The sequence below is a fragment of the Macaca nemestrina genome, unplaced genomic scaffold (assembly GCF_043159975.1).
Source record: "Macaca nemestrina isolate mMacNem1 unplaced genomic scaffold, mMacNem.hap1 Scaffold_54, whole genome shotgun sequence".
In the NCBI taxonomy this organism is placed as follows: Eukaryota; Metazoa; Chordata; class Mammalia; order Primates; family Cercopithecidae; genus Macaca; species Macaca nemestrina.
Genome location: NW_027257714.1, coordinates 267766 through 286479, shown reverse-complemented (window position 1 = coordinate 286479; position 18714 = coordinate 267766). Strand labels below are relative to the sequence as shown.

Genomic DNA, 18714 nt, shown 5'->3' with positions numbered 1-18714 from the left:
AAACAAAAATCCGACTTAGATCTTTACTGCACACACAAAAATTAACTCCAAATGGATCACAGACCTAAATGAAAGAACAGTAAGACCATGACACTTCTAAAACTCCCAAAGACACAACCCATGAAAATTAGTGAAATGGACTTCATTAAAATAGAAAACTAGTAAGTTTTAAAAGATGATTATCTCCCTATAACTAATGTAACAAATTACCTTGATCTTAGTGGCTTACAACAAGACAAATCTATTATCCTATTGATGAAGAAGTCAGAAGTGTAAAATCTAAGTGTCAGCAGAACTACGTTCCTTCTGGAGGCTTCAAAGGAGAATCCATTTCTTTACCTTTCCCAACTTTTAGAGGCCACCTGTGTCCCTGACTCATGGCCCCTCTTCATCTTTAAAGTGCATCAATCCAGTCTCCAGTTCTTTTCTCTTTTAAGGACCTTCTTGATTACAGTGGGTCTACCTACTTAAACCAGGATAATGGTCCCATCTCAAGATCTTAAATTAATCAGCTGCAAAATGCCTTTTAACCACTTCAGACAACAGGTTCATAAGTTCTGGGGAATAGGACCTGGGTATCTTGGGGGAAAGGCTTTGTTCTGTCTGCTACATAGTAGTTTGTTCTTTCACTGAGAAACGTTACATCTGTAAAACTCTTATATTCAGATTGCATAAGGCACCTGTAACCCATAAGATGACAACCAACCCATTTACAACATGAGCAAAAAATCTGAACATTTTACCAATATATACAAATGGCTATGAATAGGAATTAGCACATTAAAAGCTAATAAGCACATTAAAATGCTTAGCATCATTCATTGTTGCAAAGTAAATACACAATGATATACCATTCCACATCAATTAGAATGACAAAAATAAAAATAACAGTAACTATTGGTGGTGATGATGTGGAGAAACTGGGATGAGCATATGCTGCTGGTGGAAATGTGAAATGGTGCAGTTATTTTGTAAATAATTTGGCAGTTTTTAAAAAGCTAAACCTAAACTTACAATAAGACTCAATCATGCTACTTGGCATCCACTTAAGATAAAAGAAATTATATGCATACACAAAGATATGTACATTAATGTCAATGGCAGCTGAATATGGAAACAATGAATAACCAACTGGTAAATGAATAAACAGAATGTGTCATATCTATCAAATAGAATATAAATAAATAATAAGAAATAAACTACTGGTGCATGGTACAGCAAGGACTTCAAAACAGGTAAAGGAGGCATAGAGAAGTGTGTACATTGTATGATTTTATATCATAAAATTATAAGATCATAAAAAAACCAAAAACCATAAAATCAGAGTAAAATATTCTATGATTTTATATTCTAGAAAATTTAGAGTGCACTGTTATGATTTCTAGGGTTCTTTTCCGTAGAGCTAACCTTTCATCTGATATCCTTTGCAATCAGCCAAGTACATTCTTTAGCACGTTTATAGTGTAGTTCTGCTGATAACACATTCTCTCAGCTTTCATATTTGGGAATGTGTTGTTTCACCCCTGTTTATAAAGGAGATTTTCCCTGGATATGAGTTGACAGGCCTTTCTCCTGCTTTTAGTGCTTTAAAAAAATGTCTTTCCATGGTCTTCTGGTCTCCACTGTATCTTCACAGAAGTCACGCGTTTTTGAAATGCTTCTCTGGTATGTAACGTGTCTTTTCCTTCTGAGTCCTTTCAGGATCTCCTCTTAATCTTGGGATTTCAGTACTTTGGCTATCATGAACTCGGATGTGCTTCTTGCTATACTTGTTCTGCTTGGAGTTCACTGAACTTCTCGGGGCCGGACACAGGTGTTTGACATCAATCTGAGAAAATTTTGACTCCTGTTTTCAAAGGTTCTTGCTCTTCTCTCTCTTTTCCTTCTTGTATTACAAGTATATTGACGTATCACAGGAGCTTGAGGTTCTGTTGGCTTTCCTTTCATTTTGTTTCTCTGGGCTTCACTTTGGTTAATTCCTTTTCATCTCCCTTCGAGCCCACAGACTTCATCTTCCTTCTCCAACCTGTTAAGCCCATCAGCGCCATTTCATCTCAGTGTCATATTTTCCAGCTTCATAGTGATGTCTCATGTATACCCTATATATGCACAGCGTCTCCTATCATGGACATTGCCTACCAGACTGGTACATTTGTCACAACTGATACTTCTACAGTGAAACATCATTACCACTCCAACTCCATCATTCACATCAGGGTTCATTCTTGGTGTTGTACAATATATGGCTCTGGACAAATGCATAACATGTATCCACTATTACAGTATCATACAGAGATCACATGATACTAAAAACTCTCCTGCTCTGCCTATTCATCCCTGCCTCCCCCTGGCAACAACTGATCTTCTTACAGTCTCCATAGTCTTGCCTTTTCCAGGATGTTGTAAAGCTGGAATCATACAACAACCTTTTCAGATTGCTTCTTTCACTTAGCAATATGCCCTTTAAGTTTCCTCCGTGTCTTTTTATGGATAGCTCATTTATTTTCAGCCTCAAATAATATCCCATTGTCTGGATGTACCACAGCTCACTTATACATTCACCTACTGAGGGGCATTTTGGTTGCTTCCAAGTTTTGACATCTATGAATAAGGCTGCTCTAAATATCTACTTGCAGGCTTTTGTGTGTAGACATAAGTTTTCAACTGCTTTGAGCAAATGCCAAGGAGTGTAATTGCTTTATCATATGGTAAGAGTATAGTTAGTTTTGTAAGAAACCACCAATCTGTCTTCCTAAAGGCTGTTCTATTTTTATTAAGACCCGCCATGAATGAGAGAGAATTCCCACAGCTCCACATCTTCACAGGCTTTGGTGTTGATAGTGTTCTGGATTCTGGTGTAGTGATATCTTACTGTTGCTTTCATCTGCATTTCTCTATGACACGTGATGTGAAGCATCATCTCATACGTCGATTTGCCATCTCTATATCTTCTTAGATGAGGCATCTGTTAGTCTTTGACCCATTAATGTGATGAATTACGTTAATTGGCTTTTCAATGTTAAACCGGCTTTGGATACGTGAAATTCCATGTGGTTTTAGTGCACAATTTTTGCTAGATTTGCTAATATTTTATTGAAGATTACTGCATCTATGTTCATGAGAGATGTTCTGTAGTTTTCTTGTAATATTTTGTTATTAAAATGGTATTTGATATTAAAATGATGCTGGCTCTATAGAATGAGTTAAGAAGTATTCCTCAGCTTCTATGTTCTGAAAGAGATTGTAGATAATTGGTATAATTTCTTCTTAGATATTTGGTAGAATTCACCAGTGAACCCATCTGGGCCTGGCACTTCCTGTTTTGAAAGGTTATTAACCACTGATTCAATTTAACAGATACAGGCCCATACAGATCGTTTCTTCCTGTTCAAATTTTGGCAAATTCTGTCTTTAAAGAAATTGGTTCATTTCATCCACGTTATCAAATTTGTGGCCATAGAGTTATTCATAATTTTTATTATCCTTTTAATGTCCATGGGATCTGTAGTTATGTCCCTTATTTCATTTCTGATATTGGTAATTTATCTGCTGTATTTCTTTTTCTTGTTAGAGGCTTACAGATTTTCTCTCAAAGAACCAGCTTTTGGTTTCATTGATTTTTCTCTACTGATATTCTGTTTTCAATGTATTGATTTCTGCTCTTTCATTATTTGTCTCCTGCTTAGAATTTAATTGGATGTTCTTTTTCTAGTTTTCGAAGGTGGAAGCTGATTGATTTTAGATCTTATTTTTAACGTATGCATTTAAATCTATAAATTTCCCTATAAACATTACTGTCACTGCAGCTCACAAATTTTAACAAGTTTTCATTTTCATTTACTTCAAAAATTCAAAGAAATCTTCAGGTTTCTTCCTTGAACAATGTATTATGTATAAGTGTACTGTTTAATATCCTAATATATTTTCCAGTCGTCCATTATTGATTTCTACTTTACTGTGGTTGAGAACATACTTGTTTGATTCCTATTCTTTTAAATGTGTTAAGGTGTGTTTAATGGACCACAACATGGTATGTCTTGGTGAATGTTGTGTATTCTGCTGCTGTTGGAGGAAATAGTCTATAAACTTCAGTTACATACAGTTGACTGAGGATGCCGATTTCAATTTTGTCCTTACTGCTTTTCTGGCTACTGAATTGGTCCATTTCTGATAAAGGGGTGTTAACGTCTCCAACTATAATAGTGGGTTAATTATTTCTCCTTGAAGTTTATCAGTTTTTACTTTGGAATTCTGATACTTTGTTAGCAAAAGTACATTTAAGGATTGTTACATCTTCTTGGAGTATTGACCTCTTTATTACGTAATAGTCATCTCTGGTAACTTTCCTTGATGTAAAGTCGACTCTGTCTAAAATTAATATCACCACTTCCATTTTTCAAAATGAGTGTTGGCCGGGCACGGTGGCTCATGCCTGTAATCCCAGCACTTTAGAAGGGCAAGGCAGAATGATCACCTGAGGTCAGGAGTTCAAGACCAGCCTGGCCAACACGGTGAAATCCCATCTGTACAAAAATAGAAAAAATAAATAAATTACCCAGGCATGACGACAAATGCCTGTAATCCCAGCTACTCGGGAGGCTGAGGGAGAATCACTTGAACCTGGAAGGCAGAGGTTGCAGTGAGATATCAGGCCATTGCACACCAAAAAATTAGTGTTAACATTTATATCTTTTGCCATCCCTTTACTGTTGATCTATATGTATGTCTTTATATCTAAAGTGGATTTCTTATAGATAATATATAGTTCGGTGCATTTGGACTGACATTGAAAGTAATAATATACAGTTGAATTAACATCTACCATATTTGTTACTATTTTCTATTTGTTGCCCTTGTTCTTTGTTTTTGTCTTTCACTTTTTTTTCCTTGTGGTCTTTATTGAGCATATTCTATGATTTATTTTCTTTCCTTTCTTAGCATATCAGTTACTTTTTTTTTTTTTTTTAAGTGGCTGCCTTGGAATTTGCAATATAAATTTACAAGTAACCCAAGTCCACTTTCAAATGACACTACACTGGTTTCTTGATAATGCAAGCACACTATAATAACAAAATAACCCTAATTCCTAATTGCTCTCTCCCATCCCTTGGGTATCACTGCTCTCATTCATTTCACTTATATTTAAGTGTGTGTATATGACATATACATAAGCATATAATACAGTATATTTACCGTCGCTATTATGAATGAACTGTTAAGTTAGATCTGTTAAGAAAAATGAAAGATTTTCTTCTACCTTCACTATTTCTTCTTTAATGCTTTTTGTTTTTCTATTTATTTTTTTAAACAGACAAGGTCTTTCTCTGTTGCCCAGGCTGGAGTGGAGCAGCATCATTATAGCTCACCGCAGCCTTGAACGGGATCCTGGGCTCAAGAAGTGACCCGTCTCAGCCTCTCAAAGTAGCTGGCACTATAGGTGTTGGCCACCACGTTTGGCTTTTTTTTAATGAGACAGAGTCTCACAACGTTGCCCAGGCTGGTCTCAACTAAGCGGCCTCCAGCTCTACTCCCATCTTTGCCTCCCAGAGTGTTAGGATGACAGCTGTGAGCCCTGTAAACAGACTGTGCTCTTCCTTTCTTTGTGCACAGCTGAGTTACTGACCTCTACTATTTTCTCTAGAGAACTTTGAACATTTTTTGCAAGGCAGGTCTACCGGCAACAAATTTTTCAATTTTTGTAGGAGAAGGTCTTTTCTTTTTCTTCACTTTTGAAAGATAATTTCACAGAGTATAGACTTCTAGGTTAATGGAATTTTTTTCCTCTCAATAGTTTAAATACTTCACTCCACTTCTTGCTTTCATGGTTTTTGAGGGGAAGTTGAAAATAATTCTTATCTTTGATCCTCCATAGGGAAGGAGATTACTCTGGTTTCTTTGCTTTTTAATCTTTGATTCACCATAGTTTCAATATTTTATGCCCAAATAGAGTTTATTTTTGTTTTGTTTTTGTCGTCATCGTTTTTACATTTATCCTTCTTGGTGTTTCTTGAGCTTCCTGGATCTATGGTTTGGTGTCTGGCATTAATCTGAGGAAATTCAGCTATTACTGTTACAAATATTTCTTCTGTTCCTCTTTCTTCCCCCTTGTATTACCGTTATGCATATTTTATGCCTCTGTGGAAGTCCCATAGTGCTTGGATACTCCGTTCTTTTTTGCTTTTCAGCTCTGGAGGTTGGAGTTGGGTATTTCCCTTTCTCCCAGGTCAGAAGGCTCTGATAAAATCCCACCAGGTTAGTCTCCACTTAACTAGCTTCTCAGGAAGGTGGACCTAGTGAAGAGTGCACTTGCATATTGAAAAATGATTCCTATTCTCTTTCCCCTGTAGTAAGTATGAGGGGATTTTTCTCTGATGTTTACTTCGAGAACCTGATTGAGCTTCTGATGATACAACTCACAAAAGCATGAGACCCATATGCACAGGCCTCCTGGAGGTTTTAACTCTCAGACGTGGCCACACCTCACCACAGCAATTTGTCAATTCCAGTTCAGGGTTTCCAATCCCAGCGTGGGTTCCTTGGAGCATTGTGCTCCAGTGTATGGTGATTCATCTGCTTTACCTGTCCAGCCAATCTGGGGACAGTGGCTTGCCGGTGACCTCACGTCTCTTGCAGGTTTAAGAAGAGCTGCTGATTTTTCAGTTTGCTCAGCTTTTTACCTGTGAGGAGGGAGTGACAATTCTCAAGATTATCGTGTACAGAACCTGAAATTCCCCAACTGCATTATAGTGAAAAGTGTCTTCCCTTCCTCTGGCTCAAGAATTAAAATATTTTCATTCTCTGACACGTTGTACTCTGATTCCCTAAATATTTATAATTGCAGATTTAAAAACTCAGTTTTCTGCTGTATCAGACATGTAGACTGGCACTTTCCAACAGAATTATGAGAGTCCTGTTATAGAACTTGAAACCTTCCTTGTAGCCTCATAACCTTCCTTGTAGCCTCATATAAATATATAAACAGGTATAATTAATTTTACTGGTATATTTTTAACTCAAAATGCTCATGCTATACTTGCAATAAGAAATACAAATAGGCCGGATGCGGTGGCTCAAGTCTGTAATCCCAGCACTTTGGGAGGCCGAGGCGGGTGGATCACGAGATCGGGAGATCGAGACCATCCTGGCTAACACGGTGAAACCCCGTGCCTACTAAAAATACAAAAAATTAGCCAGGCGTGGCAGCGGGCAGCAACTTGGGAGGCTGAGGCAGGAGAATGGCATGAACCCGGGAGGCGGAGATTGCAGTGAGCCGAGATCACACCACTGCACTCTAGCCTGGGCAACAGAGCTAGACTCCGTCTCAAATTAAAAAAAAAAACAAATACAATATTTTCTATTTTTTATATTAACTGGCATGTCTTTCACGCAGCAAATCCAGTTCAGACCAGGCACACGTCATGTGCTCAGCCGCCGCATGTGGTGAGTGACAGAGACCATCCTGCATGTGTGTGCACTTTTTACTGCCTTTTTCTTGACCACAGATTCTACCCCCCGTTTCTCTGTGTATGCGGTGATTATTTGCTGAATATTACACATTGTGGGTAACTTGTTGAGCACACTCAGGATCCCTAACCTCCCTCTGAAGCTTTCCAGCTCTTGTTTTAGCAGTTAGCACAGGCACGGCTGGGTCATCGTGACATGGGCAGGCTTGGTTGGATTCGCTGTTGGTGTGAATCTGTGGAGAGCTCCCATCCTGCACCCACTTGGGTCTCCCCCTCCTGGACGTGGTAAGATGGCCATGCTCCGCCCACACCTGAGCTCTCTCTGATCTCCCCCTCCCGGACATGGTAGGACGGCCATGCTCCGCCACACCTGAGCTCTCTCTGATCTCCCCCTCCCGGACATGGTAGGATGGCCATGCTCCGCCACACCTGAGCTCTCTCTGATCTCCCCCCCTCCTGGACGTGGTAGGGTGGCCATGCTCCGCCACACCTGAGCTCTCTCCGAGCTCCGCCTTCTGGATGTGGTAGGATGGCCATACTCCGCCCACACCTGAACTCTCGGCACCACGGTCTGCAGGTGTTCTCCAGAGGGCAAGTGTACTGTGGGTGCATCTCATTCATTCTCCTGCCCTCGCCCTCAGGTTCTGGCTGGTACAGCTGTGGTCACAGACTAAAAACAGCCACCTCATTCGTTTTGTGCAGTTTTACAGTTGTTTAGGGCAGATGGGTGATTTGGGTCCCTGTTCTCTCATCATGGCTAGAAGTAGTTTTGGCAAATTATTCTTTTATCTTTACATTCGGAAACTAAAGGAAAGTTTCACCCATAGAATACTAGCGTTGCGACAATCCTAATGAGAGTTTCTCCAGAAACTAGGATCCAGGTCAGCAGCCAGTCATTTCATAGAAGATAAACTTCAAGAACATTCTCTGAAGGGCAATGAAACTGAGTAAGATCTAACCACTGTTACCAACAACCAAGAAAAATAGGTAAGAAAATGCAGCTAAGATTTGGATCAAGTAAGTACGGTAATAAACATGCAAACTATCGCTAAGCACAAATAGGCTGGGAGTAAAAAATTTTTATGACATTGACATTTACGATTTTACAAAACTGCCCCATATGATATATCAAGAGGACTCCTGATGAAAATTTACAAAGGATGCTTTATGGCTTATATAAAACTGTTGGTCAAATCCAAATATTTCACAAAAATAACATTTCAAATAATATTCTTTTATATTTTGCAGACATCTGTACAAGGAGGTTATTCATCACACATGACCCAGTAACATTTGTCAGCGGTTGGATTCAATACGAGAAATAAGCAAATAACCGTAACCGCACTGTTTCTTCCATTTCAAAGTCTTTTCTCTTATACAAAGTGGTCAAGAAAAATGCCCGTTGCCTTACATACTGGTTAGTGCCAAAAATTTGGTTTAAAATATTTCAACCCTTGAAATGTTTTACGTCCATGTTGTTAGTTACACAAAGAACACATACAAATACAATTATTTTGCCATAAGTTTTGGCAAATTATAACCATTAACTAAACAAACAGGAGTAAGCATGTTATTTTTGAGATAGGGTCTTGCTCTGTTGCCCAGGCTGGAGTGCAGTGGCACGATCATGGCTCACTGCACCCTGATCCTCCCACTCCAGCCTCCCGAGCAGCTGGGACCACAGGCACACACCACCATTCCTGGCTGATTTCTGTATGTTTTGCAGGGATGGGCTTTGGAATGTTGCCCAGGCTAGTCTCAAATGCTGGGAACTCAAGCAATCTGCCTGCCTTGGCTTCCCAAACTGCTGAGGTTAGAGGCATGAGCCACCATGCCTGGCCTAATCATTTTTAAAGAGTCTGCATTTATTATCGTTATTTTTTTCTAATTGAGATGGGGGTCTTGCTCTGTTGCCCCGGCTGGAGTGCAGTGGTGCCATCTCAGCTGACAGCAACCTCTGCCTCCCGGGCTCAAGTGATTCTCCCACCTCAGCCTCCCAAGTAGCTGGGACTACAGGTGCACACCACCAGGCTCAGCTAATTTTTTGTACTTTTGGTGAAGACAAGATGTACAAAAGGCATTTCTGTACATTTTGCCATGTTGTCCAGGCTGACCTTGAACCCTTGGGCTCAAGCCATACACCTGCCCTGGGTTCCCAAATTACTGCAGTTATAGGCATGAGCTATCGTGCCCAGTCCTTCATTATGTGCTGTGGCTTAATATTAAAATAAGGAAAGGGAGGAGCCCAAAGGAGCACGTTGGCAGAAAGGGCTCCCTTGTCAACAACTTGCTAGCATGGCATTCACTCCCTTGCCTGGCTGGCACTGCGTTCTTTCGATGAAGAACACGTTATGTGTCAATGAGAAACAGAAACGACATAGGAACACCCTGTCTCTACAAACACTTAAAAATTAGCTGGGTGTGGTGGCGAGCACCTGTGGTCCCAGCTGCTTGAGGTTGAAGTGGGAGGACCGCGTGAGCCCAGGTGGTCACAGCTGCAGTGAGCCAAGAGCTGCCATCATGATGCTGAATTCCAACCTTGGTGACAGAGCAAGACCTTGTCTCAAAACAAAAAGCAACGAAAACCCAAAATGATGCACTCTAAGTTCTGTCCTTTAAATTCCAGTACCTTCATTTGTAAAGGTATGTAAAGGTGAAACTCAGGAGCTGCCTGTAGTAATGTGGACGTACGCTTGACCTCAGCTCTGATCTGAAGCACGTCCTTCTGTCTCACTGCTTGCCAAGACTAAGCTAAATTTCAGAAGTAAAAATACTCCCGAAAATGTTGTACATTTTCAACTATTCGTATTGTACCTTAAGTTTCTTTGGTATTGGAGCAAAAATACTGGGTCATTTAAAGTGATATGTAGCTTCAACGTGGGATGTAAGGTGATTCAGGTCCTTTGAGAAGACAAGCTTGCAACAACGGCATGAATAATGTTGGAATCAAAATCACAGAAACTAAACACCAAATAGCATAGGTTCAATCCGTGTCTCTAACAAGTATCTGGATAACTAAACTTTCTGCTTTACTTGGGTGTGAAGATCATGAAATGTAGTTTATAATTATTTGGGCAGAGAAAATAGAGAATTGGGGTAGTTATGTAAAATTCAAGATTAAAGAAAAGCAGTATTATATAGCAGAAATATAAATTGGCTATTACCTTCAGTAATTTAGATCAGGGGTTGGCAGGTCCCTGCACCAAATCTGGTCCGTTGTTCTTGTAAATAAAGTTTTATTGGTAGACAGTCATACGCACTTGCTGTCACCCATGGCTGAGGGCAGAGTTGAGTGGTTGTGAGAGACCTTATGGCCTGCAGGAACTAAAATACTAGCTGGCACCTTGCAGGCAAAGTTTATGACCTGATTCGGGTAGCTGCCTAAACTGTCCAATTCGCTTGTTCTAAAACAATCCAATAATGTAGCACACTTATCTGAAGATTTGAGAATATGCATGCAACAGCCTAATCAGAAGAAAAGTCCAATTCCACCCATAGGGTTACAAACTCTTCCCTTTTCCCTACAAGGAATTAAATGAATAAAACTGTGTGAGATTTTACTGGTATGTATCATATGTATCAATCTTGATGAAAAGTTAAAAATGTGTATTTATACAGATACATAGTGTTACTTTTCATGCACTGTTTTCGGACTTCTGGTTCACAAAATCTGCATTTCTGCACCATGATTTTGAAGGCAAAAACCCAACTTCTGGGCTAGCGGTCAATTCTGAGGCGCCCAGCATGTTCAGGAGGCAGCGTCGGGGAGCGTGTCCCTTACCTGGAGGGGTGTAGGCGTCCATGGAGGTCTACACGACCAGGGACCTGCGTTTGGAAGGCATAGGCACCGCCATCTTCTGCTCTTTGTGTCTGGCCAGAGCCGCCTGGACAGCTTCCGTGTGGACGTCTGAAATGGAGAGAGCTCAGTCACTCAGTTCTCAGCTTAGGTCCCAGAGGCCAAGCTGCACCCTCCTCTCTGTCCCCGCAGCACGGTTCATCCACCTTCTGAAACTCACCAACAGATGGGTGGGTGAGGAAAGAAAATCAGTGTTTACAGTTCCATAAAGACATTAAAATTTATTCACAGACTTTTAATTATTCATTTTATTACTGTAGAATCCATATCCGCAAGCAAACACTGGGTGTAAACTGCACTGAGATTTTTTAGGGTGAATGCACCTTGATCTTTGGAGATTCTTTGTAGGTCACACGTTTGAGCCTCCAAATCCTTTCACTGTACCGTTGAGAGGCGTGTGCACGCCTCGCACCCCAACTCACACAGCCACGGTCGCAGCTCAGCTCAACACCGGCCATGGGCCAGGACTGTGTTGGCTATGGTTATGGTTTGGCTGTGTCCCCACCCAAATCTCAACTTGAATTCTACATCCCAGAATCCCCATGTGTCGTGGGAGGGACTTAGGGAGAGGTAACTGAATCACTGGGTCCCGTCTTTCCTGTGCTATTCTCGTGATAGTGAATAAGTCTCATGAGATCTGATGGCTTATCGGGGTTTCCGCTTTTGCTTCTACCTCGTTTTCTCTTGCTGCTGACATGTAAGAAGTGCCTTTCGCCTCCCACCATGATTCTGAGGCCTCCCCAGCCATGCGGAACCGCAACGCCAACTAAATCTTTTTCTTCCCAGTTTCGGGTATGTCTTTATCAGCAGCATGGAAATGGACTAAAACAACCATTAAGACATTTTGTGGCTATTAACCCATTACATTAATTCCACACATTCACTGAATGCCTTCTCTGTAAGTCCTTACGGGTTGGGGTCGCAGTGGTGATAAGGCAGACAGTCTCATGGCATCTCACGCAGGCCACTTCTTAAGGGATGAGACAAGTGATAGATGGGCTAGAGAATTAAAGCAGAGACAGATGCAGCAGCAACTCCAAACTGTGAAGCCAGGGAAGAACCCTCTTAACACAGAATCGGAACAACAGGAATGAAACATACCGGCTGTCAAGACGAGAATCTTCGAGACACAGGCAAAAATCCGCTCAAAGGCCCTAAACTGTCAGTGAGAACGGTGTTAGCAGAATAAAACCACCACCACCAAAAATGGCCAGCGTGAGTGAAGACGAGTTGGGGCAGTTTTCTCTGAAGCTGCGAGAATGATCCCACTGAAAGAGAATCAGACGTGGCTTTCTGGCTTAAAACCCCCAAGCTGCCACCTGAGACAGGACCCAGACCCTCAGCATCACGCCCACAAGCAGCTCATCGCACTGCTTGGTCTTGTCAGCCTTTGTGCACACTTCTCTCCCTAACTAGATAAAGAGCCTGGTCATCTGGCCACTATTTCTAATTCCCAGGTCAAAAACCATTATGTGACTGACTTGGCTCATGGCCGAAAACTGAAGGGATCAATGAGGTGACAGTCCACTCACTTCCACAAATCGCTTTTTGTTTTGCATATTCTCCGTTTTAAACTTTTTGGATGTAATTTCAAAGACACAGAAAATCTGCAAGACCAGCGTAGTGAATTTCCACATAACTTACCAGGCTCAACTTAGGCCCAACTGCTCCTATCTTACATCACTGCTTTCCCCCCTCCCCCATGAATTTTCTAAGTCAAATGAAAATAAATATCAGATACTATATCCTTCCATACCTAGATGTTTCAATGTATTTCCTAAACACAAGGATATGCTCTCACATTCACTTTCCTCAAGATCCGGAAATTTAACTGTCATATACAAAGTTCACTTTCAAATGCTGTCAACTGTCTCCATAATTTTCTTACTTTGTCTTCTTCTACGATCCAATCCAGGATGATGAATTGATTTGTCATGTGATTTTTACCCGTCCAGCATCCAAGTTTCTCAGGTTTTGTGTTTCCTGAAATTGGAAATGTTAAAGAATACAGGTCAGTTATTTCACAGCTTGTCCTTTATTTTGGTATCTTCCGGACTAGACTCAGGAGTATGCATTTTAGCAGGGACACCGCAGAAGTCTGTCTTACGTGACAACGTTAACATCGGCAACTCAGTGAAGGTGGTGCTTAAGTGCCTCCAAAGCAAAGATGCTACTTCTCGCGTTGAAATTAAGATTTGGGAGGAGACACCCTGACACTATGTGCACATTCTGTTTTCCATGAATTCTCCACTACTAGTTTTAGCATCCACTGATTTCCTGTCATTCCTTCTAAATCATTAGATCTTCCATATTCACTGAAAAATAATTTTATCTTTCAGCATTCATTTACATATGTCCATATATACTCACGGAGTCTGGCTTCGTGGGTTATGATTCATAGTTACAATGGTTTGTTCTGTTGCTCAACTGGTCCCAGATTTGACACCGGATTCCCCAGCCCTTAGACCAGGGCTCCTTCTAGTGAAGAACGGAGTTTGGAAGCTAAGAGTGGGCACCGGGTGCTGCTGGGCATTGCCGGCAAGTAGAACACACACACGCATGTACACGCATGTGCACCCACACCCATCCACAGGCACTTCTATCCCTGTCTACATCTGTCGGGAGCCACCAGCTGATACTTGTACCTCCTGCTGCAACCTAATCCCACGTGATCCATTCCAGGCTTTGGCCTTTTCTTATTTCTACCTCTTACCAAGAAAGAAACCTGGCACCTGCAGCACTCAATATATTCACTGATTTATTAAGCTTATTTGCTTAAGTCTGGAGATACAGAAATGCTTTCAGAATTGCTATCTAATACCACGGTGAAAAATCTATCGAGTTCAGTGCTCATTTGTAATTATTTTTTCATTGTTTTTTTGGAAGGTAGGGAGTACAAAGTATACACAGTGAAATGTTCAGATCTTGAGTACACTTGGCGCATTTCGATAAATGGAAATCTATTACCCTAATCAAATCTTTTGCATCAAAGTTCCCACAAGTCCCCTCCCAGTCAATCCCAGCCCTCAAGAGACAGCCACTGTTCATTCTCGAGGAGTGTTCTTGGCGCTCTTCCGTCACCCGAGACTCGCATAGATTCTCCGTTGTCACATGGACTCCACGGCGTGGTGTTCACTCTCTGCTCAGTTCAAGGCTCCTGGAACTCATCCCCGTTGTCTGTTTTGGTTTCAGCATTTTGTACGTTTTTCCTGCTGGGAACTAGGACAATGTATGAATATATCAGAATTTGCTCATGTTTCTCCAGATGAGAGAGATTTATGTTGTTTCCAGTTCTTGGCTATGACAATTTACTCTGGAGATAATGTGCATTCTTTTACAAGGACACACATTTTCTGCTCTCCTTGGTGAACGTCTACAGCATACCTGCTGGGCCATATGGTAAGTGTACACATTTTAAAGAAACTGCCACATTTGCTGAAGTGGCTGTGCCATTTTAAGTCTCCATCAGTCTGAGATCCAGTCTGTCATGTCTTCACCAGCACCTGCTACTGTCCTCCCTTCTCCACTCTTGTGAAGGGGAACCTCGCGGGTTTAAGTTGTACTTACCCAATGACTCCCTGGTGAGCACCTCTCATGGGCCACTGGGCATCTGTATACATCTGTTGCGAAGAGTCCATCTTGCATGCTTGCAAAATTCACACCATTTCTGGTTGTTTGTACATTTCCTAAAATGTTCTAAATAAGGCCCTGTGTCTTCTGTACATCAAGCATCTCCCCCTGCTTCCAAGTCTTTATGCCTTTTAGTTCTCCTAACTAACTTCACGGACGAGGGCCCCAGTGTGCACCATGCGAACCTGAAGCACGGAGAATGGCCATGCTCCCGACACCCCTGACTGTGGGCAGAGCTCCCCGGCTGCCACCACCGAGGAGGGGGGTCAGCTCTTGTTTTTCAGGAGTGGCCTTTATCAAACGGAGAAAGTTCCCTTCTGTTCCTGATGTGATAGGAAATTCGTATAAGGACTATTAAATTTCAACAGATGTTTTCCAGTGTCTACCGGGAGGATAAAATGGGTTTTCTGCTTTATTTTTTGTTAATATGGTGAATTACATTGATTTTTGAATGATGAGCCAAATGTGCAATGCAAAACTACAGATCATGAGAACAAACTCTAAGTGTTCATGGTATTCTTATCCCTTTTACATATTTCTGGGTTTGATTTAGTAAGAATTTGTTCAAAGCTTTGGCATCTGTATGTCAACAAGAGTGAAAGGCGTGAGATTTTGCCTCACATGCAAACTAACAAAGGGGGCCAGCACCACCCCAATGCACTGAAAGAGCCAGGACATTTCCAGGCCAGAAACAAAGGGCTTGTCACACACAGTGGGGCAGCAGGACCCACTCACCCCTGTCGATATTCAGGATCACACAGTGGGGCAGCAGGACCCACTCGCCCCGGTCAATACTCAGCAACGTCCTGTATCCCTGTACAACGACAAGATGTTATTTAGGCAAAACAAAATTAACGATCATGTCAAGAACTGCTTACATTTTTCTCTTCTGAGAAAATTTGTTTTTAGCAACCATGGCTCTCAAGGCACTCACTTGCACATTATACATAATACTGCTTGTGGCCAAAGTCATGGTACCTTCCTATTCTTATTTACCAAGAGTTCTGAAAGGTGAGTATTTTAAAGAGAAAAGAGGTATGTGGCTTACCCCAGGCTAAGGAGTGAGTTAGCTGGACAATTCTTGTGAAATATGTGCTTTTTCTAATTAGAAAATCTGAGAACAAGGTATCAGTGTGAGTCTGTTATCTCCATGAAGGAGTGAAATGGATGCTGGGAAATTGAAGGAGCTTCAGAACGGGAATCTCACAACCTCAAATGGGGAGACCAGCAATTGGGAAAGCAGTCACTCTGATTCATGGAGTTTTCGGAGATTCACGTCCACTCCGTCCTGCATTTGAGCGACTTTTCTTCTTGTGATGTGGACCCGATAGAAGAGAGGTCCCACGTAGACATTCGGCATTTGTGAGGGTCTGGCACCGTGACTCACTTCTACAGATTTAACATGTTTGTGTATAAATTACAATGGCTCAACTCTATAAAAACTGATAGCAGTTATGGATCAATTCCCTCATTTCTCACTTGGGCCACACTTCCTGTTTCTGCAAGAACATATCGCTTGGCTAGAAGGCACGATGTTGACATTGAAAGGAAAAAGGACCTTGTATAAAAATGATGTAGAGAATTCTTCTCAAAGGCCACTGGGACACACACTGTGTTGGTGACCAGCTGTCTACCGGCACGGCAGCGAGAGAGACAGAGCTGCACGCGTGAGCAGTCACAGCTCCCGTGACCCACACCAAGACCCCCAGGGTGATGAAAGGCCAACCAGCAGCCTTGGAACGTACACTTCCTTCCCAAAATAGCTTCCCGAGAAACAACAAACAGTGATAATTGCAGGCATTTCTATGACTGGGAAGCAAGAAACCCTCCCAGTCCTGTTCCTTCTACACCACATCCAGAACAGGCGTACACCCGGTGTAGAAAGCTCCCAAGGCCTGAACAGATCATTCGATTCTAATTCAGACTGACCTAATCTCTGCAGTGCAGTCCTACAAACAGACTTTCCAAAAGTTACCAAACCACTACCTCAAACCTCATGCTTTCTCTGCTTCGAAAGAGGACATGCGGCTCGGTTTATACAGCCACCAGCACACACACAGGGTATTATCTTATTGCCCTTCAGTGCCAAGAAGAATCCTGTGGTCTCTCACAGTAAAAACAAAACCACAGCCACCACAACCCAGCTTTTCAAGTTGCAGGGAGTTTTACAGCCTCTTTCTATGTCGTCTTCCTTTTTGCCCCAAACTGGATATTCTTTTTACTTTCTCCTTATTTCCTGAATATAATTTGATCAATATAATCAAAGTGCTTGTGTTAGAAGCAACTTTACCTAAAAAGAATTCAAAGAACTACATCAAAATATTAAGAGTAGCCATTTCAGGGTGACAAGAGAACAATATATTGTTTTTGTTCATTATTTCCAACATTTGCGAAGTTTTTTGCCTTGAGTGTAGTCACTTTTGCAATCAGAGGTTACAGTGCTTGATGGAATGAGGCCATGAAGCGCACACACCACCGAGTTTCTAACACAGAGCAATCTGTGAGGAAGGATGGAGACACAGGAAAGGTTCATTTTAAAGCAATGCAAGTGTTTTTTTCATAAAGGCAAAAGACGTTTTTTAAAGTGTTTGTATCATACACAAGTCTGCTAAATTTGGTCAAAAAACAGAGAAAACAGTAACAGAAGAACACTTTAGCCCACAAGGAGACCAGCACACCCAGCTCGAGACCACTCCAGATGAGGCGTGGAGAGTGGTTTCCTCACAGCTGACCCACAGGATCGGGTAACACAAGCAGAAGGGAAACATGGGGACCACAGAGACATCAGACTGTGGACTTCATAGCAAGAGACAGCAACACAAACTAGCGGAGTAATTAAAAACTATGGTAAAAAGAGGTCCACATTCTATTTTAACCTGAAATCAGTGGCACGGGGACCACCACACCACCCTGCAGTTGCCTCCTCCCTCCCCCACACACAGCAGCCTCCTGGGACAACATCCTACTTCCAACTTGCAGTTGCCTCCCGTCCCACCCCCCCACAGTGGCCCCCTACGACAACATCGTACTTCCACCCTGCAGCTGCCTCCCATCCCCAACACACAGCAGCCTCCTGGGACAACCTCCTACTTGCCGGCCACAGCCTGGAGCCCCCAAAGCATGGAGGGGCTTAGCGAGCCACACAACATTCCCCCTTCACACCTGGGAAGTCAGCCCCTCACTGAAGTGGGTCCTGCGCCCACCAGCTGTGCACGATCAGAGGTGTGAGGTTATGGACCTGGTCACCAACTGTGCAGAGAGGCGTGAGGTCATGGACCTAGTCGCCCATTGTGCACGATCAGAGGTGTGCAAGGTTCCAGACCTGGTCACCTGCTATGCACAATCAGAGGTGTGAGGTGATGGACCCGGTCACCCGCTGGGTATGAATAGAGGTGTGGGTGGTTAGTGACCTGGTCACCAGCTCTGCACAATCAGAGCCATGTGAAGTTACAGACCTGGTCACCAGCTGCACCCAATCAGAAGCTTTTGAGGTTAGGGACCTGGTCACCTGCTGTGCACAGAAGTGTGAGGTTATGGACCTCATCACCCGCTGTGCATGATCAGAGGTGGGCCAGGTTAGGGACCATGTGCGTGGTGATGGACCTGATCAGCAGCCAAGACACCTGACGTTTCCAGTGTCATCCCGGCTTCTTTCAAAACTGGAAAAGTCTTCAGATATTTCCCAAAAGCTTGTCCATCTTTGAAAACGATATGCGTGTGCACAGGTGATACCGATGACTGAAGATTGAAGTTTAGAGCATTCCA

General features: G+C 42.3%; 1 protein-coding gene and 1 long non-coding RNA gene across 15 annotated transcripts in view; one reads left to right on the top strand and one right to left on the bottom strand.

The window, feature by feature from the left end:
• The window catches only part of LOC139361506 (disco-interacting protein 2 homolog C-like), a 61332-nt gene extending 49971 nt beyond the window's left edge, over positions 1–11361 (bottom strand). For all 13 annotated transcript variants that reach the window (XR_011619060.1, XR_011619061.1, XM_071090088.1 and 10 more), the window contains exon 1: positions 11245–11361. Coding sequence is in view for 11 of the 13 variants with exons in the window: in XM_071090088.1 (XP_070946189.1) it covers positions 11245–11266 (22 nt within the window). In the remaining 2 variants the exon portion in view is untranslated. The remainder of the gene's footprint in view (positions 1–11244) is intronic.
• The window catches only part of LOC139361507 (uncharacterized), a 161329-nt gene extending 149771 nt beyond the window's left edge, over positions 1–11558 (top strand). Inside the window, exons 2-3 of one of the 2 annotated variants that reach the window (XR_011619063.1) lie at positions 7391–8880; positions 11161–11558. This is a non-coding gene — a long non-coding RNA (uncharacterized lncRNA). Of the gene's footprint in view, positions 1–808; positions 8881–11160 lie in introns of those variants that run through there. The other variant, XR_011619062.1, reaches the window with a different exon arrangement.
• The last annotated feature ends 7156 nt before the right edge of the window (positions 11559–18714 follow it).